The sequence below is a fragment of the Anomaloglossus baeobatrachus genome, chromosome 5 (assembly GCF_048569485.1).
Source record: "Anomaloglossus baeobatrachus isolate aAnoBae1 chromosome 5, aAnoBae1.hap1, whole genome shotgun sequence".
Taxonomy (NCBI): Eukaryota; Metazoa; Chordata; class Amphibia; order Anura; family Aromobatidae; genus Anomaloglossus; species Anomaloglossus baeobatrachus.
In genome coordinates this window covers 529257515-529282438 of record NC_134357.1, presented here as the reverse complement: position 1 = coordinate 529282438, position 24924 = coordinate 529257515, and the positions used below count along the sequence as shown (strand labels likewise).

General features: G+C 45.0%; 1 protein-coding gene across 3 annotated transcripts in view; it reads right to left on the bottom strand.

Annotated features, from left to right (window-relative positions):
* LOC142312115 (uncharacterized) overlaps positions 1-24924 on the bottom strand; it is a 70194-nt gene that overhangs the window by 23002 nt on the left and 22268 nt on the right. For 2 of the 3 annotated variants that reach the window (XM_075350997.1, XM_075350999.1), the window contains exons 2-9: positions 19823-19967; positions 19514-19693; positions 19307-19430; positions 19126-19223; positions 2297-2446; positions 1984-2163; positions 1749-1901; positions 1433-1520 (exon numbers count right to left, since the gene is read on the bottom strand). In XM_075350997.1, coding sequence (XP_075207112.1) covers positions 1433-1520; positions 1749-1901; positions 1984-2163; positions 2297-2446; positions 19126-19223; positions 19307-19430; positions 19514-19693; positions 19823-19900 — 1051 coding nt within the window. In that variant the 5' untranslated portion in view covers positions 19901-19967. Of the gene's footprint in view, positions 1-1432; positions 1521-1748; positions 1902-1983; positions 2164-2296; positions 2447-19125; positions 19224-19306; positions 19431-19513; positions 19694-19822; positions 19968-20228; positions 20296-24924 lie in introns of all 3 variants that reach the window. The other variant, XM_075350998.1, reaches the window with a different exon arrangement.

The window sequence follows — 24924 nt, the reverse complement described above, 5'->3', positions numbered from 1 at the left end:
AGTAGTCCTGAGAAGAGAAACGTATAATGGGAGGAGTAGTCCTGGAGGTGAGGAGTATAATGGGAGGAGTAGTCCTGGGGGAGAGGAGTATAATAGGAGGAGTAGTCCTGGAGGTGAGGAGTATAATAGGAGGAGTAGTCCTGAGGAGAGAGAAGTATAATGGGAGGAGTAGTCCTGGGGGAGAGGAGTATAATGGGACGAGTAGTCCTGGGGAAAGAGGACTATAATAGGAGGAGTAGTCCTGGGGAGAGAGAAGTATAATGGGAGGAGTAGTCCTGAGGAGTATAATGGAAGGAGTAGTCCTGGGGAGAGAGGAGTATAATGGGAGGAGTAGTCCTGGGGGGAGGTGTATAGGTGCCCAACGTGTGCCGGGGGCGGGGCCGAGCGGGCTAACATGTGCCGGGGGCGGGGCCGAGCAGGCCAACGTAAGCCGGGGCCGAGCAGGCCGCCGGAGGCGGGACCGAGCAAGCTGCCGGGGGCGGGCCCGAGCGGGCCAACGTGTGCCGGGGGCGGGGCCGAGCGGGCCAACGTGTGTCGGGACCGAGCAGGCCAATGTGTGACGGGGGCGGGGCCAAGTGGGCCGCTGGGGGCGGGGCCGAGCGTGCCAACGTGTGCCAGGGGCAGGGCCAAGCGGGCAAATGTGTTCCAGGGGCGGGAGCGAGCAGGCAAGGCACATGTGTTCCGGGAGCCGGTGTACGCTGGTAACCATGATACACATCAGGTAACTAAGGGAAGCGCTTCCCATAGTTACCCGATGTGTATCATGGTTACCAGCGTACACCGGCTCCGTCACGATCCAAGCATCGCAAGGTTATGTCTGGGCTGGGTTGCCGGTGTGGACTCCTGGGAGTGCAGTAGTCACCTGGGAGTCGGGGCTTCGTTTGAATTCGGGGGAAGGGGCGTGGCCGAGCGGGCAATGCGTGTGGAGGGCCGGGGCGAGCGGCCAATCTGTGTGGGGGGCGGAGCCTGGGCGAGTGGCCAATCCGTGCGGGGGGGGGCGGCCAATGCGACGGTTGTCACTGTAACAACATAATTTTGGAGCAAGACATATATATATATATATATAGATAGATAGACCGGTGTAGTGCCCAAAGTAATGGTGACATTGTTAGTAGAGTTGCCAAACTGCAGAATGAACCACTGTGATATGACTGGACTACATCACCGATAAAGCAGCCACAGCCAGTGACTGAGAAGAATCTGCGACGTTTAGTAAACAAATCCAGCATATTTTATCCCTATCAGGAATATTAAACCTGAGAAATGCCAAAAGTAGTGAGAACAGATTTGGGTGGAGGAGTATGCAGTGGTGTAGTGGCAATACGGTGAGCATCTCATAGTGATAAAGGGGAACATAATGAACGATAAAGCAGCCACAGCCAGTGACTGAAAAGAATCTGTAACGTCTCTGCATTTAGTGGTCACTACTCACCTGGGAGGTTATCTGTAGGAATCTCTTTATCCTGCCCATCACATCTCACATATGTCTCTGTAGTATTAATATGGGTCAGATCTTTACCCTGAAACAAATATTGTAAAAGTCACAGACAGATGGAAAAGTCACATCTATAATCAGCTCTAATTCTGCCATCTCCACCGCTCTCATTACACAAGTATAACTGGTCGATAAAACAAGACTGAGCACAGGACCTTCACAGCCGTCTACATATCATAGGGAGACTTCATGACACCTTCTCTCCATCTACCTGATGATCCTGAGGAACAAAGAGATTTTCTGGTTTACAGACCTGTGAAAGAAGAGGACGGGGACATCCTTCTGGTGGTATCCTCTTACTGGGGACCTCCGTCATGACGTCCTTGTACAGATCTTTGTGTCCTTCTAAATACTCCCACTCCTCCATGGAGAAATAGACGGTGACGTCCTGACACCTTATAGGAACCTGACACATACAATGATACCATCATTCACTGATCCCTTCATAGCATTACTGTATAATGTCCCAGCATTCCCAGCAGTGTCACCTCTCCAGTCAGCAGCTCAATCATCTTGTAGGTGAGTTCTGAGATTTTCTGGACATTGATGTTCTCATGTTTCAAAGGATGAGGTGGAGGCCCCGTGATTGGGCTCAGGGGTCTTCTCCATCCATCAGACACAGGGTCCTGACAGCGCTCACTAGAGGTCTTCTTCACTACTGTGTAATCCTGGTTATGGAGAGACACATTAATAAATCTCACTGCAGACACTTCCAGAGTCCTCACCTCTCCAGTTCTGTCTGTCCATCTGTTATTCCCATAGATAAGAATGATGTAATGTGACGTCATCAGAATCTCTCACCTCTCCAGTAAGCCGGAAGAGGATCTCTAGGGTGAGGTGTAATATTCTCTCCACCATCTTGTTCTTGTCTTTATTTATTCTTGATGGGTCAATCAGGAAACTTCTCTTGTATAGAAGATCTCCACTGAGAGGATCCCTTATTGTAGGGACCTGAATGGGAAGATGATCAAGATCAATGCTCTAGCATATTGCACACCTTGGAGTAGCATTACGTGACACCAATAATAAGGACTCCATTGCTGGATTTTTATAAGCTGGGATCAATAGCAAATAATTGTGACAAAATACAACTCATCCTGTCAGGGTCGGGAAAAGGTATTGCAATGTCCCGGGCAGATGAGGAAAATGAAAACTGCTCTCTCCCACTTGGGACAAGCAACTGTAAAGTGGTTTCACCAGGCCTGTGCCGTCGGTGTCCATTTTGGTGGAGTCGGAATAACATAGACTGACTCAGACTCCTAAAATATATAATAAATTGGGTACAGCGGTTCAATGCGGTATGTGATGAATATTTTTTCATGAGAATTTAGGAAAGTTATAAAATGTCCTATAAATGTCTGTTGTATTCCTTATCAAAGAATCTAGGCTTTTAGTTTAGATGAATCTGTGCTACACTTATGCTCCATGATATAAGTGGTGAAGCTCCTCCTCTACCGATAAGGGTAAAAACAAAAGACACAAAGAATTCCTGCAATTAGAACTGCTACTGCTAACTGCTAGAGACTCTAGAGGGCACAGGAAAGTAGGATTAAGGTAAGTACTTCTTAAAGCAAGCCCAAACTTTCAATAAACAGCAAAATGATCCCTTAGAATTAGATGATCTTATTGAAGCTACTTCACATCTCTCTCCGATTTATCACCTACGCTGTGTTGTGCACACACTGCAGTTGTCAATAAGAGATAGTCTGCAAGAGGGTCATGCTGGAACTCTGATTGGCAAAGTGAGGAAATTGGTTATTGCTGCCAGAATCCCTAAAATTGATTCCACCTTGAAGAGAAGTGCTGGAAAAGGGTCAATCGTAGATCAAGCCACTTGGTGGGGCAGCACATATTTAATGATTGAGCGACTATTGGAGCTGAAACCCTTTCTTTTAGAAATGGACAACCCTTAGGCAACACTAAATAAAAGGTCAATGGACATCAGCTGAATTGAAGGAATAGTTCATCACCCATTTACAGTAACTAAAAAATTGCAAGCTGAGGATTATACTCCCGTCATTTTCATAAAGGAGTGGAAGAACTTGCTGTTTTGCTTGTCCCAAAGAGGAGGTTTAATCGCAGAAAGAATTGCGAGAAAGATCAATCCTGCTATTAGAAAATAAAATTCTTCTGGCAGCTGTGTATGTGGACTCATGTCATTGCATATTGCTGGATGATCAACAGCTTACTAAAGGAAAAGAAGCTCTGACAGAGATAGCAGTTAGGATGAGTGAGCTACAGGATGCCCAAGAGCAAGAGCATCCTGACCTACAGCTACCATACCTTCAGCCTCATCAGATGAGGAGTTTAATTGTGAAAAGTATTTGAATGATATGGAGCAGCAAAGCGTTGCCGAAGGGAAAAAGATTCCACTCCCATAGCAAACAGATTGACCAGATTTCAGCAAAAGATGTCACTTGCTCGCAAAGAAGTAGAAAAGTTCAACCGTTCATCAAAACTGTGTATGAGCCAATTCCTTTATACCCTGAGATTGGTATAGATGCTGCCCATGTGGTCATCGCTTTGCCACTAACCCAAGTTAGTGTAGAGAGGCTGTTCTCTAGCCTTAAAATTATTAGGTCAGATTTGAGGTCATCTATGAAGGAGGATCTGATGGAGGCCATACTATTTCTCAGAATAAATTCATAGACTGCACAAATCTCATTCCGTACATTTTTGTTGCAAACGGTTTTTTCCCCCACTTACTGCATAGTGTATTGCATATTTACAATTCATTAAAGTTTGTGTTCTATACTTGTATTCCAATAGATATCTTTTATGTTCTATCTAAACGGCTTGATTATTGCATCAGAATAATGATTTTACTACAGTAAATTCATCACAAATATGAGTCATGTATGAGAGACTCGCAGTCGTAATTGGAAATTGAGGAGTCGGAGTAATGGAGTCGGAATCCATGAAATTGAGGAGTCAGAGTCGGAGGTTTGGCTTACCCACTACAAGGCCCTAGGTTTCACACTATGATTGTCTCTCATTTCCTTATTTGAATAGTTAAGTTGGTTAGATAATTTTAAATAATAAATTATATAATCACCCCACACTTCCACCAGGCAGCACCCCCCTCCAAAAAATCCAGACACCTCCCGTGATAAACCGGGCCAATGACATTAGCCTGCTTTAGCCTCCCATCCTATTGCTTCCTCTTCTAAAAATTAGAACAATGACCACCCACCGTGAGCTTCACAAGGCAGAGAGTGAGACTGATCCGCGCAATGAGCAGTGACATCACTCAGGCTATTTGTGGTCACAGCTGAAAGTTCCCATTGTCCTCCACCTGTGGATGCATATTTGGTGCTGAAATTTTTACAGAACCAGAAAGCTACCTCAATTTAAATCTTGTAAAAACACCATTTATTGAAATTCATTTAAAATTCAAAGTTCCACCTGTGAAAAAAATGACACACAGAACACATATACCAGGACCATGGAACAGCTCCACGATATCTGCCCACAGGAACAAAACCAATTATTCCATATATTGATGTCAATAATAATCCTGCCAAGGGATCAGATCTAAATGACCCTCACTCTCTCTTTCCTCTACCTGCCAATGGAGGTGCGACGTAAAGTCACAAATCACCCTAAAGGTAATGAGGTGCCCCCATTCCTCGGCGGCTTTCCCTTCTAGAGGTTCATCAGGAGACAAATGGGCCATTATACATATCCACAAGGAGAGGTGTGTGCTGCTAAATGAGTAGCCCCCTTAACAGCTATCAGGCGATTGGGCCAGTTATCTTTCATTTTGTCTCCTGATGAACCCTGACTAATCATATGGGGAGAAACGCGTTGAGACTGAGACTATGTGCATTTATGTTATTGGGTTGAGGACCATGGAAAGCCCGGACGCCTGTACATTATGAAAAAACGGACTGCTGAGGGACTACTAATTTTTGACTCATCTCTCAGATAAGTTCAATTTTCCATCTTCCCTGGTAAAAAAGTTAGTATCCCTAGCCTATATTATAACTTGAGGGAGACTAGGGATACCTCTAGAAGGGAAAGCCGCCGAGGAATGGGGGCACCTCATTACCTTTAGGGTGATTTGTGACTTTACGTCGCACCTCCATTGGCAGGTAGAGGAAAGAGAGAGTGAGGGTCATTTAGATCTGATCCCTTGGCAGGATTATTATTGACATCAATATATGGAATAATTGGTTTTGTTCCTGTGGGCAGATATCGTGGAGCTGTTCCATGGTCCTGGTATATGTGTTCTGTGTGTCATTTTTTTCACAGGTGGAACTTTGAATTTTAAATGAATTTCAATAAATGGTGTTTTTACAAGATTTAAATTGAGGTAGCTTTCTGGTTCTATATTTGATTTTCTACCTACGCAAATAGGTTTCTAAGTGTTTAAAAAGCTGAAATTTTTACACCATATTCCTGCACCCAATCTACACCTCCTGGCTTGGCATGCAAAAAAAAAAAAAAAATCGCATCGCTACCGCATCATATCGCATGCGGATGAGGATGCATTTTTTTGCTAGGAGCTGTAGATTGGGTACATGAATATGATGTAAAAATGAAATCACCAAATTTCCGTCTCTTGGCCCAAAAATAGATAAATGGTTTTGATGCGGTGTCAGTGTGGGTTTCCTGCCAGGAGGTGCTAATTTGCTGCTCAAATGTCTGCACCAGATTTCAGCACCAAATTTGCACTTCCTGACAGAAAACCGCACCAAAATGTAGTGAAAACCTTTTTCTGCATTTCTGGCACAAGAGATGCAAGTTTGGTGATGAGATTTTTACACCATATTCCTGCATCCAATCTACACCTCCTGGGGGAAAACAACAAAAAAAAAAAAAAAAAAACAAAAAACAATCGCCTCACTACCGCAACGCGATTTTTTTGCCAGGAGGTGTAGATTGAGTGCAGGAATATGCTATTGAAATTGTGGCGGAAACCCTGCCTACTTACAGGCAGCCAATTAAATTGATGTGAGAGTGGTGTTTGGCTCAGATGGGTGGGGTTTCAATAGTTGAACAGCGCAATTTTACGCCTAGTAAGAGCCATTAAAGGGAAGCTGTCACCAGTTTTTTTTATGAACTAATATCACCACCTTATTTAGCGCCTGAGCTGCATTGTGTAAAGTTGCATATCATGTCCTGATTCATCCCTGTGTATCCCCAAAAAACCCTTTTGAATTGCTCTCGCACAAATCTGACTGGTCCAGTACGCATCATTGCAGCAGCTTCTATCTCTCCTCTCCGCTGCTAACTGACATCCTCTCCATGTGATTGATGCCTCCTGCGTCATCCACATAGCAGAAGGAAATCTTGCGCCTAAGTAGGGACTTCACTAGTTTGCGCAGTCACACTTTGCTGTGCCCTACTGTGGGCACAGCCTGAAACCTAACTGTGAATATTTCAGCACACAAATTTCCAGTTCCTGCTTAGCGGAACCATTTCACCCACATACTGTTATTCCCTGCTGCCAGAAATCGCAGAAGAGGAGTTGAGCTCCTTTTCTGTAATTTCCAGCAACAGGGAACAAATATATATGGGTGAAATGGTTCTTGTAAGTTAATGTTCAGAAAATAATACATAAGTCTGATTTATATGACTTTTGGGCGCATTAATCAACCTACTGAGAAAACCTTCTCATTCCTCCCCCCCCCCTCCCCCACATGGTACACAAACCAGAATAGACTATTGTTTTGGAAACATCCAGACATTAACAAGCGATGCAAACATAGGGGTCATTTCATGGTCGGACCATGCGTCGGTAAATCTTACACTCACCCAAACAACAACGCAGACTAAACTGTGATATTAGAGACTTTATGAGAACTTGCTTAGAAAAAAGGATAAAGATGAGCGAGAGAAAATAATTGCTGAATACTTTGAAATTAACAAAGGCTCAGGTCCTAGTTTTTCAACTATCTGAGAAAAGCAGGCAACGCTATTCTCAGAGGAAACAGTATCGCTCTGGGGTCTCGTATTAAAAAAGACAGATCCCATCAAACTAATCTTCTGACCGACCAACTGAAAGCCCTTGAAGCTAGACTTGCCATTGCCCCATCCACAAATATTCTTAGAGACATTGTGTCTATCCATTCTCAGCTAAAAGCCATAGCTATTTACAAAACTGTTAAAAAAGGTATTATATTGAACAAAAAAATATTGGGAAAAGGGATATAAATCTCACTCACTTTTAGCAAGGCAGCTCAGACAGGAAAGAGGCGAGTTGTTAATATATGCTCTTAGGAATAGCAAATGGACAATACTGTATGATCCCACTAAGATAGCTAAAACCTTCCAAGAGTACTTATCCAAATTATATTCTCTCCCTGAGGAAAATCATCCAAACCTTCCGCCAACAATGTAACAGGACTTGACAAACCGTCCTGTTGAAAACCCATCTCTTAGAAAATATTATGGCCTGCAATGACCCAGATGCCACCTCATTACGACCAGAGCTGCTGCAAACCCCCTAACCTATGGTCTCCTTCCTCATTACCCTGTAGAATGTAAGCCCGCAAGGGCAGAGCCCTCTCCCCCCTGTCACTATCAATCTGTTCATTTTATTTTATATTATATATGTGTTTAGTATGTAACCCCTCAAAAAAATGCTCCATGGAATTAATGGTGCTCTAAAAATAAATAATAATATAACACATACACACACACACAACTACTTTCCTTTGTATGCCTGCTTTACACACTTCAATAGATCTTTCAATCCGTCGTCGGGGTCAAGTTGTAAGTGACGCACATCCGGCATCGTTCGTGACGTATTTGCGTGTGAAACCTACGTGCGATCGATATTGAACGCAAATACGGTGATCGCATACACGTCGTTTATTCCTCATACATTGGACGTTTGGTAGTACGAAACCAGTCAATTGTAACGTGTGACATCCCTCATACGATTGTGATGTCTGATGCTATGTGCGCAGGTGTGCGCTCTACACCGCAGCTTAAACAAGGTCTGCTTCAGAGCGCAGCTGAAAAGCTGCGTTCTGAAGCGCCTCACAATGTCTGTCATTCACTAATCTCTGTCAGTCCGTCACTATCTCTGTCCCTCTCTCTCTGTCCATGTCAATCTATCCCTCTTACCCCCTCTCTCATACTCACCGATCCCCGGCGCTGCACGGCATTCACACTGCTCCGGCGGCTTTTACTGTTTTGAAAAAGCCGGCCGCCCATTAAACAATCTCGTATTCCCTGCTTTCCTCGCCCACCGGCGCCTATGATTGGTTACAGTGAGACACGCCCCCACGCTGAGTGACAGGTGTCACACTGCACCCAATCACAGCAGCCGGTGGGCGTGTCTATACTGTGTAGTGAAAAAAATAATTAATTTAAAAAAACGGCGTGCGGTCCCCCCCAATTTTAAAACCAGCCAGATAAAGCCATACGGCTGAAGGCTGGTATTCTCAGGATGGGGAGCTCCACGTTATGGGGAGCCCCCCAGCCTAACAATATCAGTCAGCAGCCGCCCAGAATTGCCGCATACATGATATGCGACAGTTCTGGGACTGTACCCGGCTCTTCCCGATTTGCCCTGGTGCGTTGGCAAATCGGGGTAATAAGGAGTTTTTGGCAGCCCATAGCTGCCAATAAGTCCTAGATTAATCATGTCAGGCGTCTATGAGACACCCTGCATGATTAATCTGTAAATTACAGTAAATAAACACACACACCCGAAAAATCCTTTATTAGAAATAAAAAACACACACATATACCCTGGTTAACCACTTTAATCAGCCCCAAAAAGCCCTCCATGTCCAGCGTACTCCAGGATGGTCCAGCGTCGCTTCCAGCGCTGCTGCATGGAGGTGACCGGAGCTGCAGCAGACACAGCCGCTCCGGTCACCTCCACGCAGCTAATGAAGACAGCCGTGCGATCGGCTGAGCTGTCACTGAGGTTACCCGCGGCCACCGCTGCATCCACCGCTGGATCCAGTGACAGCGGGTAACCTCGGTGACAGCTCAGCTGATCGCGCGGCTCTCTTCATTTGCCATGTGGAGGTGACCGGAGCGGCTGTGTCTGCTGCAGCTCCGGTCACCTCCATGCAGCAGCGCTGGAAGCGACGCTGGAGCATCCTGGATTACGCCGGACATGGAGGGCTTTTTGGGGCTGATTAAAGTGGTGAACCAGGGAATGTGTTTGTGTTTTTTATTTCTAATAAAGGATTTTTCGGGTGTGTGTGTTTATTTACTGTAATTTACAGATTAATCATGGAAGGTGTCTCATAGACGCCTGACATGATTAATCTAGGACTTATTGGCAGCTATGGGCTGCCAATAACTCCTTATTACCCCGATTTGCCAACGCACCAGGGCAAATCGGGAAGAGCCGGGTACAGTCCCAGAACTGTCGCATCTAATGTATGCGGCAATTCTGGGCGGCTGTTGGCTGATATTGTTAGGCTGGGGAGCTCCCCATAATGTGGAGCTCCCCATCCTGAGAATACCAGCCTTCAGCCGTATGGCTTTATCTGGCTGGTTTTAAAATTGGGGGGGACCGCACGCCGTTTTTTTTAATTATTTAATTATTTTTTTCACTACACAGTATAGACACGCCCACCGGCTGCTGTGATTGGGTGCAGTGTGACACCTGTCACTCAGCGAGGGGGCGTGTCTCACTGTAACCAATCATAGGCGCCGGTGGGCGGGGAAAGCAGGGAATACGAGATTGTTTAATGAGCGGCCGGCTTTTTCAAAACAGTAAAAGCCGCCGGAGCAGTGTGAATGCCGTGCAGCGCCGGGGATCGGTGAGTATATGAGAGAGGGCTGCTAACTTCAGTTAAACAGGAGTTTAGCGGTCACCGGTGAGCCCTTCACAGGTGACCGCTAATCAGGACGCGACACAGACAGAGCCGCAGCATGTCAATGAAGTCGGGTGAGGTTCACCCGAGTTCATTCTGACAGTGCGGCTGTGTCTGTGTCTGCTGTCATCTGCCATTCAGCTCTGCTACACGGTTGTCCGTGGCTGCTGTTAGCGGCCATGTAGCAGAGCTGAATGGCAGCTGACATAGTAAAAACGCATCCCTACACATTACACACGCTTGGCAAGTCAATAAATAAAAAAAAAAAAAAGGTGCCCAATGCATACGTCACAGAACACATGATCTAAAGGATCGCACACAAAATTGATCAATTTAACATAGACTACTAACGCTCGTGTGACAGCAAATGAACGACCTACGTGCAATCTCATTAAATCGCATATGCGACCTGGGCGTGTCACATCGCATACGAGATCGCATACCTAATTGTAAGGTGTAAAGCTGGCTTTAGATCTGCCATTCCACGTGCCAGGTCCAGTGTTATAGAGAGATCACACATGATAATGAGAAAAGAGACACATCACAGACTGGATTTCAGGCTGCTTCCTATCCTGCCTGCACACTACTGTAAGCCAGACCCTTCCTTCCCTCTTAATTCTTGGCCAGACACTAACAGAAAGCTGAGACCGATGTCCCAGGACTACGGAGGATGTACAGTAGTGTAATGACAAAAATTCTTTTTTTATGAAACCATGTGCAATCGAGGAACTTTTATGGGTAATTTAAGAATAAGTTTTCCTTTTTTTGTTTTTTAAAAAAAGTTCCCCCTTTCATTCAAATGAAATAAGGCAAAAATTATTTTTTCCCCAAAAAAAAGGACATGCAATTTCGCATTATTGAAACGATAATAGTAATAACTAAGCAACTTTTATTATTAGTTTTTTTTAACAAATACGGTATAAAACAGTTAATTATAAGTACAATATGTACAAAAGAAGTGTTTAAAAATTATTTTTTCCTATGAATTTTAGATTCAAAAATTCAATTTTTTTCGATTTCGCATGTAGTTCCTCCATCAGTTTTACAGCACGTTCGGCATTTTGGTTAGATCTGGAAATGTCAATTAATGACTCCTCGACCAACCAGTGCGCCTTCAAACACTTAATTGCCTTCTTGCACTTTGTCTTGGTGAGTGAGGTTAACAGTTCATTGAAGGACGCTTCGTTGTAGTGTTGCGACTGGAACCAGGCATTTGCCCATTCATAGCAGATGAAGTCGCATGCTATACCGAGGACGCGGCGCCACTCTGGTATCAGAAAAAATGCTATAACAGCATATACAGCTCGCGAGTTCCATCTTGCCATATGCAGGTTTGGGAGTTTCTTCCAACTGATTCGAGGCCAACGTGATGTTGTTTTGTAATGACGATATGCCTGACATAGTTCATATAAGAACTTGAAATCATCTCGCCATCCAGGATTCTCGTCTGTGTTGACATCATCTGTTGCAACTTGGTGGTAATCAATCTGAAGTGAGGCATAGTTTTCTGTTAATTTGTCAAATGAAGAAATAATTGAGTTCTGGTTAATCGTTGACTCTGGAATAAGGAAATTCATGACGTGCTTCAGTAGGAGGTCGAGTACATGGTGGTGACAGCCAATGTATTGTGGCTTCTGAAAGCCCTTTTGTGACGGGGTGTACAGCAGAGCAAGGAGAGACAACAGGCCGAGGAACGATCCAACAGGTTTATTCACAAGAACACTGGAACAGCACACGATAAGTCCACGTAAAACAGATTCGGGGGCCCTTCCCGACAATCCTCGGACCGGATAACAAAGCAATCGTCCTTACAGTAGTCCAAAGAGTTCCACACAATCCCACGGGCCGCCACACAGGTCTAGCTCCGTCCGTGTCCACAGCCACACAGGCTGGAGCTCCTGCTCCCTTCAAGTTTCAGCTCACTCTGCCTGAATCTCCCAGGTAAGCAGAGTTTACACTAGTTGGACTCTAGGCCCACCTCCCCCTACTCCCAGGGATGGAAGTGCCTCAAGAGGATACAACCTTGCATTTTAGGGGGTGATTACCTACAACAATAGAAATGTACACAGAAGTAGTTCAAATAAGACACTGAACCCAGCTTGAAATAGGAATCTGTACAGCAAGATACACCTCCCCCATAGCCCACCATCACAACCTGTCCCCCCTTTTTAATAAGTGAGTATGCCACGAGGTCTACACAGACCTCTGGCCATCTCACTTACGTCCATGTTGCTCAGCTGTGAATAGTCTATGGTTCTTCTGGCTGGGACAGTCCATCAGCATTCTGGTGTTGGCTTCCACACTTGTATTGGATAGAAAAGGTGTAGGTAATCCCCTGTAGAGCGATAGGGTTGGAAGGACAAGCTTCCTTTTGTGTATTCCCTCACTCAAACTCTGCTTTCTGCACCCACAAATCGGCATTGTATATCTCCCACATCATTGCCTAGGAGAACAGCTGCAGGCAGACCACCCATCACCCCAACCACACATCGCCTGACCCCAAAACCAAAGCTCAGATCCACAGTGGCTGTGGGAATAGTCCTCCATTGTCCACCAGCCAGTTCAATGACAATCCCAGGTCCTCTATGGATTGCCTCAGGCCGAACCACTCGGGGATCAGCCAGTGTGAGGAAAGCACCCGAGTCACAAAATCCAACAAGTCTCTGTCCATCCAGCACAACCTCCTGCAAGTGCTTACCTCGATGAGCAGAAGTCGTCATAACTGCAGGTCGCACCCCGTAAACTCCTGGTGGTGCAACATGGGGGGCTGAGTCACTAGGCCAGTCCTCACATAGCGGTGCCACATCTTCCTCCATGGCGCTGGGCTGTAAATAATTAACAATCCGATTGGGCGCAGGATCAGTCCTCATTTGAACAGCTGGGCAGGAGACTTGCCGATGCCCTGGCTGTCCACATTGATAGCATCTGAGCTGGGTCTCCCTCCATCCAAGGCGTCCTCTTGGGTAAGGGGTAGGGGAACTTGGAGGCCGACTCCCACCTGAAGGTGCTGTAGGGGTTTGAGGATGATTCCTCCATGGGCTGGCTGGGCATGAGGCCTGCAAATGCCCGGGATGCCTACAAACATAACACCTGCGCTCTGTTACTTCCTCTCCCCGGCGTATTCCAGAAAGTGCAGTAGAAGCAACTGAAGGCACATTAACACGGGTATCAACATGTGGTGGCTTAGAGGAACGGGGAACAATGGGGGCAGAATAACTGGGGGCATCCGGTGTTGTGGAGCTGTTAGGCGTCTCTCCATCCTCCAACAAAACCCTCCACTGAGGCTTGATAGTGAGCACCTCATCAGCTAGAGCAGCAGCTTCCTCCACTGTCGCTGGTTTTCTCTCACGCACCCATTCCCGGATCTCAGCGGGGCACTGGGCAAAGAATTGTTCTTTTAGGATGACCTGGAGGAAGGTCTGCCAAGTTAACGCTCCCTCTCCCTCCAGCCAGCGATGGCACACTTGTTTCAGTCTGTGGGAAAACATCTTGAAAGACACTTCTCCATCACAGGCTAATGTACGGAACTTAGTCCTATAAGTATCTGGGGTCACGGCATAATGTTCCAGAATGGTCTGTTTTATCTCCCCATACTCACAATTCCACTGAGGGTCCATAGCTCTATAGGCGTCGGCAGCTCCACCCTCCAAGAGGCCCACCAGGTGTCTGACTCGCTCTCTTTCTGGGACTTCCATTAATCGGCACTGATGCTCAAAGTCCTGAAAGAAGCCCTCAATGTCACCTGCAGCTTCATTAAATGGCTTAAAGTCCTTGCGGGACACTCTGGAGAATTCCCTCATAGTTGGTGCTGTGGTTAAAGTTTGTCTGGAGCCTCTAGCTGCTTCCACAGCAAATCTCCTCTCCAGCAATGCCCTCTCTTGAGCTCTGCGAATAGCATCCATCTTATATTCAATGGTGACCTCATCTCCAAGCAGTGCCATCTCCTCTTCATACCACACAATCCATTGACTTTTTTGGGTATTTACCTCCAGCTCCTGTCTTTCCTCCCTTTGCTGTGAGGATCCTTCCTCCACGTCATTTTGCGAGCAGACTCCTTCTAGCGCCTCAATCAGCTGCTCCTTGGAGAGTCCTTTGAAACGAACTCCTACTTCACGGGCCTTTGATTGCAGGCTCCCCAAAGTCCAGGTCTTGTACTCTGCAGTGCTGGTTCCTGATGTTGAGCCATTGTCCTCCATTCCTTCTGCTCTGATCCCAGCGCTGCCAACCAGTTTGTGACGGGGTGTACAGCAGAGCAAGGAGAGACAACAGGCCGAGGAACGATCCAACAGGTTTATTCACAAGAACACTGGAACAGCACACGATAAGTCCACGTAAAACAGATTCGGGGGCCCTTCCCGACAATCCTCGGACCGGATAACAAAGCAATCGTCCTTACAGTAGTCCAAAGAGTTCCACACAATCCCACGGGCCGCCACACAGGTCTAGCTCCGTCCGTGTCCACAGCCACACAGGCTGGAGCTCCTGCTCCCTTCAAGTTTCAGCTCACTCTGCCTGAATCTCCCAGGTAAGCAGAGTTTACACTAGTTGGACTCTAGGCCCACCTCCCCCTACTCCCAGGGATGGAAGTGCCTCAAGAGGATACAACCTTGCATTTTAGGGGGTGATTACCTACAACAATAGAAATGTACACAGAAGTAGTTCAAATAAGACAATGAACCCAGCTTGAAATAGGAATCTGTACAGCAAGATACACCTCCCCCATAGCCCACCATCACACCTTTCTCAAGACATCATCCTGTATCAGCGTTAAAATCCCATTCAAACGACCAGTATTTACTGCTGCCGTGTCGCAGATTATCATGTGAATATTTTCCCAAGCGTCGTATTCATCAATTAGCTGATGTAGTTCTAACATCTAACATTGTAGATGTTGTGAATAGCCGTGGCAGAACCATTCTCACATTTCAGAATACCGAGTTTGATTTCGGTTGTGGTATTTTTCAGCAGAACTACTTGATACTCTTCCCCTTGAATTCTTTTACCATCGAAGTGGAGACAATAGGGATCTTTGCTTTGAAGTTTTTAAAAACTTTTGGTTTTCATTTTCTGTCCTTCTGAGATTATTCGTCTCCAGACACCCGACTGACTTGGAACCGGTACATCATGACCTTGTTCAGCAATGGTTGCAAGCACTTTATTTGCTTTATGTGTAGAAATATTGTTTTTCAGTACCAGTAAACTCGCTGTTGTAGTGCTTGCTCTTTTGTATTTCGGTGTGCGTTCAGGAGAAGATGACGTGGAAGAAGAGGTTGGCTTTGGAGTCTCGGGTAAAGATTCAGAGACAGTATCATGTGTGGTTTGCGATTGCGAAGTGCTGGCTTGGGCTTGAAATATTGATAGTTGGATTCTTTTTCTTTGATGAATTGATTCCAAAGGAGCTTGTTTGAGCGTCGAATAACCAACCTTGCCTCCACTCTCAACTTGCCTCAGGTAGAGCTCTTTATCCTCCGAGTTTTTCCATTCTCCATTAACGTTGGTGACATCAAATAACTGAGAAAGTGTTATTATATTACTTAGAAATCTATAAACATTTACACTATTTATTACGATAATTTTATCACTTATTCACTTCATATACACTTTTAAAATTAAAAAACGTATTCACAGTAAAATTCACTTTCTAGTATCCAAGATGGCTGCCTGACTCCAAATGTACCACATGCTTTTCAATTCTTTCAGCTCTTCTTATAGCACATGTTTGTAAGGCTATATCTAACTTTTAAAGAAAACGTTAAATATACATTTTTAATAGGTAACAATTAAAAATGTCATTTTTTCACTAGATTATTCTTATTCTAGATGTTCTAAATTATTCCTGAATATTCTAAATCATTCCAGAATCTTCAAAAAATTAATACATGAAAAATTGTTTTTTTTTTTGAAAATTTTGAAATGAAAAAGAGGGGGAACTTTTTTGAATATTTTACAAATTTGATGATACTAATGTCATTTGAATGCAATTGTTCCTCGAATGTAAGGGGTTTCATTTTCGTTTTGCAAAATTTTTAAAATAGTCATCACACTAATGTACAGCATAATTGTCACGCAAGATACGGGGAAGTACCAAGCAAAGAGCGAAAGAGAAAAGAAGGAACACCCTGTCTCTAGGAAACATGGTGATCCCTGGGGTCTCTCACCACCCTAGATAGGTTTCACAACTATGCGCTGAACCGGATACCTGACCCTAGGCATCCCTAGTGCTGGTCCCTTAATAGGGAACAGATGGGATGAGCTCTTCATCAACCCCACTAAACAGAATGCACAGGGAGGACTCACATGGGAAAAGTGCATGAATTACTTATCTACTACTTATCTATCCACAGAAGACTCAGGCAGAAGTTCAGCACAGTTACAGCAATGATACCACGGATGAGTACAAGCCACCTGCTTCCAACCAGAGCTTGAATGAACTGAATAATATCACCAGCACCAGCTCAGGGAAAATGGAAGTAGTATTTAAGCACAAAGATAGTCACAAAAAAAATTATTAGAACGGAGGGCATTCACCACTTAAGGCAGAAATCTTGTATTCATTTTTTACATGGAGCAGGCATAAAAGGACGACACAGCTGTCGTCCGTGTGTGGTCGGTCCCTCTCCCCCCACCGTCCTTTTATGCCTGCTCCATGTAAAAAATAAATACAAGATTGCTGCCTTTAAGTGGTGAGTGCCCTCCGTTCTAATAATTTTTTTTGTGATGTACCGCTTCTTAGTTCTTCTGTGAGGTGCACTACTCGTGGCAGTTCCACACTAGCAAACATGTTTTCCCGTCTATTGAGACAGGTGATACTTTGCATTAATTGCCGGCTGGAAGCTGTGACCGATTTTTACTTCTTCCTCTATTGAATACTGATAGTCATCAACTGGATGGAAGGCAAGCTCCTGCTGGGTCCTATAGGGGGAGAGATAAAAATCCAACAGGAAAACTACCTAGTACAATGCGAATAGCAGGAACAATAGAATGTCATGGAGAATTTTGCGCCGCCAAATGCTGTGACCTTCTGCCAGAAACCACATGACTGCCTGTCACCCATGACAATCATACACTGTCTGTAAGTAATCCTGTACATCCTCTGTCCACTTCATGGAGAAGCATGGGGCCTCCTTTGTGGATTTGGTACACGGGCAACAGCTCCGGCCCTTCAAACTACAGTATGTAATGTAGTGCAGTTTATGGGGGAAGTTCATAAGTTATATGCTGACTTGTACAAACAGAGTGTGTGAGCATGTTTTCGGCAGATGAGGTTCTATGTGGAGAAATGTAAAGTTATGATCAAGAGCACTAAAAATATGTAGTCATCATATGTTATAGGTGGAGAAAAACTAGGAGGATAACTTGTAAAGAAGGATGTGCATGTGCTTGTAGATCAAAGCCAAAATAACAGCATGCAATGTCAATCAGTGGCATTTAAAGCCAGCAAGATATAGTCCTGTATTAAAAGAGGTATGAACAGGATAGAGATGTAACACTACATCTACCATCATACAAAGAGTTAAAGTGGCCTCAGCTGGAATATACAGCTCAGTTCTGGACACCAGTTCCTAGAAAGGAGCTAGAAAAAGTACAAAGAAGAGCCACAAATATGATAAAAGGCATGGACGATCTTAGTTATAAGTAAATACTTCTAGTCATGAGAAGAGACGTCTAAAGCCCCCGTCACATTTAGCGACTTACCAGTGATCCCGAAAACGATGCGACCTGATAGGGATCGCAGGTAAGTCGCTGGGAGGTCGCTGGTGAGATGTCACACAGTCAGACCTTACCAACGACTCAGTAACGATACAGGTCGCAGTAGCGACCTGTATAACGATCTCTGCTGTCATTGGGACCCTGTCACACAGTGTCAAACATAGCGATGCGTCCTGCCCAGCAGGACATCGCCTTTGAAGAAAATGGTCCAGGACTTTCAGCAACGACCGGCGACCTCACAGCAGGGGCCAGGTCGTTGCTGGATGTCACACACAGCGACATCGCTAGCAAGATCGCTGTTGCGTCACCAAAACCGTGACTCAGCAGCGATGTCGCTAGCGATGTTGCTTAGTGAGACGTGGCCTTTAGAAGGAACACAATTAACTTGTCCAAGGACATATAAAGCCCATCTGAAAAGTATGGTCAATAGTGGTTTCCTGTAAAAGCCACTCAAAAGTCAAAATGGCAGTACCTCTGCTTGGAGAAAGAAAGCTTCAATCGCCAGAGGACACCAGGCTTCTTTACCATGAGAACTAGTTATCTGTGGAACAGTACCTCAAGAGCTGGTCACATCCAAACCATCGATGGTTTAAAAAAGAAAATATTGCTTACATGCTTTTTTTTTTAGAAAAAAATAATAATTACTGTATATACCCTTGTAAAGTTGTTTTCTGAATGTTTAGTGGAGTAGTGCAACTATATACCACTCAACAGGACCGCAGTGATTATGAATTTATCATCAATGTTGTAATTAGTTGATAAATGTTGTTTATGAGATAACCTTTATTATTTACTCTTCATTTCAAGAACATAAAGGAAGTCTATCAACGGAAGACTGTTCAAACCAAGCAAACACCTTATAGATGTAACAGCCCTGAACCCAAAGTTAGCTGAACTCTTTGATTTCAAGCAAACGCATTTACCATATGCATCCAGGAGTACACACACACACACACACACAGATGGAGAAGTCACATTTATGATCAGCTCTAATCCTGCCATCTCCACCATTCTCTTTACACAAGTATAAAACATATAATACTGGTGGATAAAACAAGACTGAGCACAAGACCTTCACAGCCGTCTACACATCATAGGGAGATTTCATGACACCTTCTCTCCATCTACCTGATGATCCTGAGGAACATTGGGATCTTCTTGTGTACAGTCCTGTGGAAGAAGAGGACGGGGACATCTCTCTGGTGTTGTCCTCTCACTGGATAGAACTGGAGGAAACACATACAGGGACTGAATTCATTCTTTACATACAGATAATTATAGGCCGTGTGTATTTAGTCCTGTCTATTACCTGGTGATGTGAGGGGCTGGGGAACCTCCATCATGACGTCCTTGTACATATCTTTGTGTCCTTCTAAATACTCCCACTCCGCCATGGAGAAATAGACAGTGACATCCTGACATCTTATAGGAACCTGACACATACAATGATACCGTCATCCCCCGGATCCCTTCATAGCGTTACTGTATAATGTCCCAGCATTCCCAGCAGTGTCACCTCTCCAGTCAGCAGCTCAATCATCTTGTAGGTGAGTTCTAGGATCTTCTGGTCATTGATGTCCTCATGTATCGGGGGGTGAGGTGGAGGCTCCGTGATTGGGCTCAGGGGTCTTCCCCATCCCTCAGACACAGGGTCCTGACAGCGATCACTAGAGGTCTTCTTCATTACTGTGTAATCCTGGTTATGGAGAGACACATTAATAAATCTCACTACAGACATTTCCAGAGTCCTCACCTCTCCAGTTCTGTCCATTTGTTATTCCCATAGATAAGAATGATGTAATGTGACGTCATCAGAATCTCTCACCTGTCCAGTAAGCCGGAAGAGGATCTCTAGGGTGAGGTGTAATATCCTCTCCACCATCTTGTCCCTGTCCCTATCCATCCTTGATGGGTCAATCAGGAGAATTCTCTTATATAGAAGATCTGAGAGGATCCGTTATTGTAGGGACCTGAATGGGGAGAAGATCACGATGTAACATCAAAGAATCCAATGAAATAATACAATTACTGGAGACAACACTGTGCGACAATGATTTTGCTACTGAGAGAAAAAAAAATGCGATTTATACTAAGTTGAATGCGCTAATTCCAAATATGAACTCCGAATTTGCCCGACACGTCTAGATTTTAATTTATGCATGCAAAGCCTATATTCACTCATTATTATATTAATGCATTAAATTATATTGTAAATATTCCTGTGGACATACCTGGACCTGTCCGGACTCGCTCAAACAGGTCTATCGGCTGATGTCAGCAGTAAGGATATAAGGCAAGCTGGACAGAGTTTGTAAAAGAGATTGGATCTGTTATAGTTATAGCAGTTTATAATCTTAAGATAGATGCTAACATGTTAAAGATCTGAACAATTTCTGTTACATATGTGGCAAATCTCACAAAGCGAGTGTGTCTTGCTTACAACTATTACTTTGACTGTCAAATTTGAGACCCAGATATAAGCTGGGCAACTCATATCTGTTGCACTGTGTGTTACACTGGGCTAACGGGGGACTACTGCTAGTTTTTGCAATGGAATAATATGACCGCTCACAAACACAAAAGCAGATGACTGAAGCTCTTCTGACAGTACTGTGGGCCTTGCTCAAGTAACATTTTAAGACCGGATTACGGAACTTCTTGTAATTTTGTTATTCCATGGCATTTTCATAAACTATTTACTACGAAAACTTTGATGTAAATCACGTTAATGTAAATTGTTCTGTACGAATTTATTCAATGCTTTCAAACTACTTCATACATTTGTGCAAACTTAACCACTCACCGACGTGGGACGTACTGGGTACATCCTGCCTTATGTCGGTATACTCACTGCCGGCTGCTGCGGACCGCCAGCGGCGAGTCACACACTTGTCAGCTGATTTGAACAGCTAACAGGTGCGGCTATCAAGCACGAGTGGATCACTGTTCCACTCGTGCCTGTTAACCTCTTACACCGCGCTGTCAAAATGTCACAGCATAGTGTACATCCCAGCCATGGTAAGCATTCACATACCCGGCACTATCGGAAGTCACGTGACGTAATCACATGGAGCCGATGGTTGCCATGGTAGCACAGGGACATGTGATGACTCTTGTAGCTATCATGAGTCACTTCCTCTTATACCCGGCAGACCGCCGTGTGTTAGAGTAAAGCAGCCTTTCTGCAGATCTCAGCTGTGCAGCTGTGATCTCCAGAAAGAAACAAGTAATCAGACTGCTGATCCCTATAGTCCCCTAGGGAAACTATTAAAACAACAACAACAGCAACAATTATTATTATTATTACTATTATGTTTTAAAAAATAAAAAAAAATAAAAAACCCCTAAAAGTTCGAATCATTCTCCATTCACCATATTGAAAATTAAAAGGTTAAAAAAAAAAAAAAATACGCACACATTAGGTATCATCCCATTCAGTAAATGGCGTAGTGGCAAAAAACCTCCAAATGACAAATTTACGTTTTTAGTGCACAAATTTTGTGCAAAAAGCAATAACAGGCGATCAAAATGTGCGCAAAAATGGTACCATTAAAAACGTCAGCTCGAGACGCAAAAAATAAGCCATCCCCGAGTCCCAGATCCCGAAAAATGAGAACTCTATGGTTTTTGGAAAATGGGGCAAAAAGTGTGCCACTTTTTTTGGACAAACATCTGAATTTTTTTAACCCCTTAGATAACAGTAAACCTATACATGTCTAGAGTCTACAAACTCGTACCGACCTGAGACATCACACCGACACATCAGTTTTACCATAAAGTGAACACTGTGAATACAATACCCCAAGCACCATCGTGCAATTGCACTTTGTTTGCAATTTTTCCTCACTTGGAATTGTTTTGCCGCTTACCAGTACACTATATGGTAAAACTTATGGTTTCATTTAAAAGTACAACTCGTCCCGCAAAAAAAAAAGCCTTTGTATGGCAAGATTGACAAAAAATAAAAAAAAGTCATGGTTCTCGGAAGAAGGGGAGCAAAAATCAAAAATGGAAAAAAAATGTAAACATAAAATTTCCTAACGTGTTACAACAATTCTGACTTCGGATTTGGAATATGTACAGACTGTTACACGGGAGGATGATTAGAGCCAAGAATAGTAAAAGCTCTATCGTCTCCCAAGGTCCACTGAGCAGGTGGTAAGGCTACAGATGGACAAAACGGACGGAAGACACAGCTTCAGAAAAACAAAACGCGAAAAACATACTTGGCGATGTTAATGTCACACTCACCAACAATCAGGACCTCTCTTGTTAACTGCACAGAGAGGATCCTGCAGGTGACTGTCCGTGCACAAACGGGGCACTCCCGGACAGGAGATGCAGCTCAGTAAACTCCACTGAGGTGCCATTGAAGGACTGGAACGGTGGAGGAGAAGCTGGGAGACTAACCTTATTAGTACCTCCACCACATAGTCTGCTCAGACTTTGCTGATGTGGTGGGAATCGGCGCCTGACCCTGCCTACCACTTCAAGACTACTGAACAGCTCTGATACACTCCATGGAGCTAAAGTGACGCACGCGCAGCCATGTGCGTCATCAAGGGTCTTTTTCTTGTAAATAATTTTTTTATTAAGTAGATTCAGAAGCACAATAAATAAGTGTTTGCTTTCCATGCGTATAAAATAACACATCACAGATGATAATACATAACTCATTGTCCAAGTAGTTTATAAGAGCATCAAGGCCTCTTTACAAGGCCGCTATTCTAAGGGGGAGGTTCGTGCGGCGTCACAGCGACGTCACACAGCGGGCCACCAATAGAAGCGGAGGGCGGAGAGCAGCCGCATTAACGTCACGCCCACCTTGTTGCCGGAGGACGCAGAAATGCTGTTGTTCGTCGTTCCCAGGGTGTCACACGTAGCGATGTGTGCTGCCTCAGGAACGACGAACAACCTGCCTACCAAACGAGCAACGATATGGGAAATCAACGACGTGTCAACAATCAACAATTTTGGTAAGTATTCGGATCATAAGCAATCGCTCATAAGTGTCACACGCAACAACGTCGCTAACGAGGCCGGATGTGCGTCACGAATTCCGTGACCCCAACGATATCTCGTTAGCGATGTCGTTGCATGTAACGGGGCCTTCAAAGTAGTCATAAAAGAAGTATCATCAATCTTAGCGAAAGAAGTATAATAAGTATTACCATTTAAAACCAATGTGGTAATAAAACTTGTCAACACTAAACATTGTGGTTAAACAGCTGTATAGATATGAGTTAAGCCAGCATTGTTTTGTAAAGACTAGATATAATTCAGAATAAAAGAGTAAGAAGAAAAAGATATAACAAGAGGAAACAAAAGGTATGGAGAGAGGTAGAAAAAAGAAATAGGTAGGGTGAGGAGGGGGGGGGGGGGGGGAGGGAAATCGTCCAGTGTCTTTTAGAGACTAATCCCTGCCCCTAGGTCACTCGCCAGATGGCAATGGCGCCGGCCAATCAGAGACTGCCACGTCACCGATGGCATTACTAGCGGCCAATGCGGGACCGCCACATCATTTCTGACGTCGAAAGCAGCCAGAGACCGCCGCCTGACTGGTGACGTCAGCGGCGGTTAATCAGAAACCGTCACGTCACTGGTGAAGTCAGCAGCGGCCAGAGACCGCCACGTCACTGGTGACGTCACGCGCATGCGCAGTAGTGCGATTCCTGCACTTCGAGTCAGGAGAGGCAGCAGGAACCCAAGCAAGCACGGTAGGGCAATTCAGGGACTTAGCCGCAGAAGACACTGAGACCCTGGACATCTGACGCCTAGCAGCTAGGCGCACAGGTTGCTCAGGAGTCAGCAGGCACCACATAAGTGGATGGAGGCTGGGCAGGCGCGGTTCGAGGCTCAGAAGAACCCCGAACCGTGACACACTTGATTTAGTATAGGACAAAAGGTTTCTGCGTAGTAGCAGATGAAAAAAGAGAATTTTGTTTACTTACCGTAAATTCTTTTTCTTGTAGTTCCGACATGGGAGACCCAAACCATGGGGTGTATAGCTAGCGCCTCCGGAGGACACACAAAGCACTACACTCAAACGTGTAGCTCCTCCCTCCGGGCTATATACACCCCCTGGATGACAATCTACCCAGTTCAGTGCAAAAGCTGAAGGAGGACATCCACCCATAAGTAGAGATAGAGTAAAACTCGGCAAAACCAGAACTCTGTCTACTAACAACAGCCGTGAAACACACAGAACAAAAAACTGCCACAGGCAACAGGGAGGGTGCTGGGTCTCCCATGTCGGAACTACAAGAAAAAGAATTTACGGTAAGTAAACAAAATTCTCTTTTTCTTTATCGTTCCTTCCATGGGAGACCCAAACCATGGGGCGTTCCAAAGCAGTCCATGGGTGGGAAATAAACTAAACTGAGAAGTAGGCAAAACCTAACTTCACAAATGGGCGACAGCCGCCTGAAGGATGCTTCTGCCCAAGCTCGCATCTGCCGAAGCATGAGCATGCACTTGGTAGTGCTTAGAAAAAGTGTGAAGACTGGACCAAGTGGCAGCCTGACACACCTGCTGAGCCGTAGCCTGGTGCCTGAAAGCCCAGGAGGCACCGACAGCTCTGGTCGAGTGCGCCTTAATCCCCGGCGGGGGAGGCACCTGAGAACACTGGTAGGCATCGGCGATAGCCGACCTAACCCAACGAGCCAGGGTCGGTTTAGATGCCGAGAGGCCCTTGCGCTGACCCGTGGTTAGCACAAAAAGTGAAGTGCACCGCCGAAAAACGGCGGTGCGAGACACATAGATTCGGAGCGCCCGCACCAAATCCAAGGTGTGCAACGCCTTCTCAAAACGATGCACAGGGGCCGGACAAAGAGAGGGCAATGAAATGTCCTGGTTAAGGTGGAAGGAAGACACCACCTTAGGGAGAAAGTCCGGAGTCGGACGCAGAACCACCTTGTCTTGGTGAAA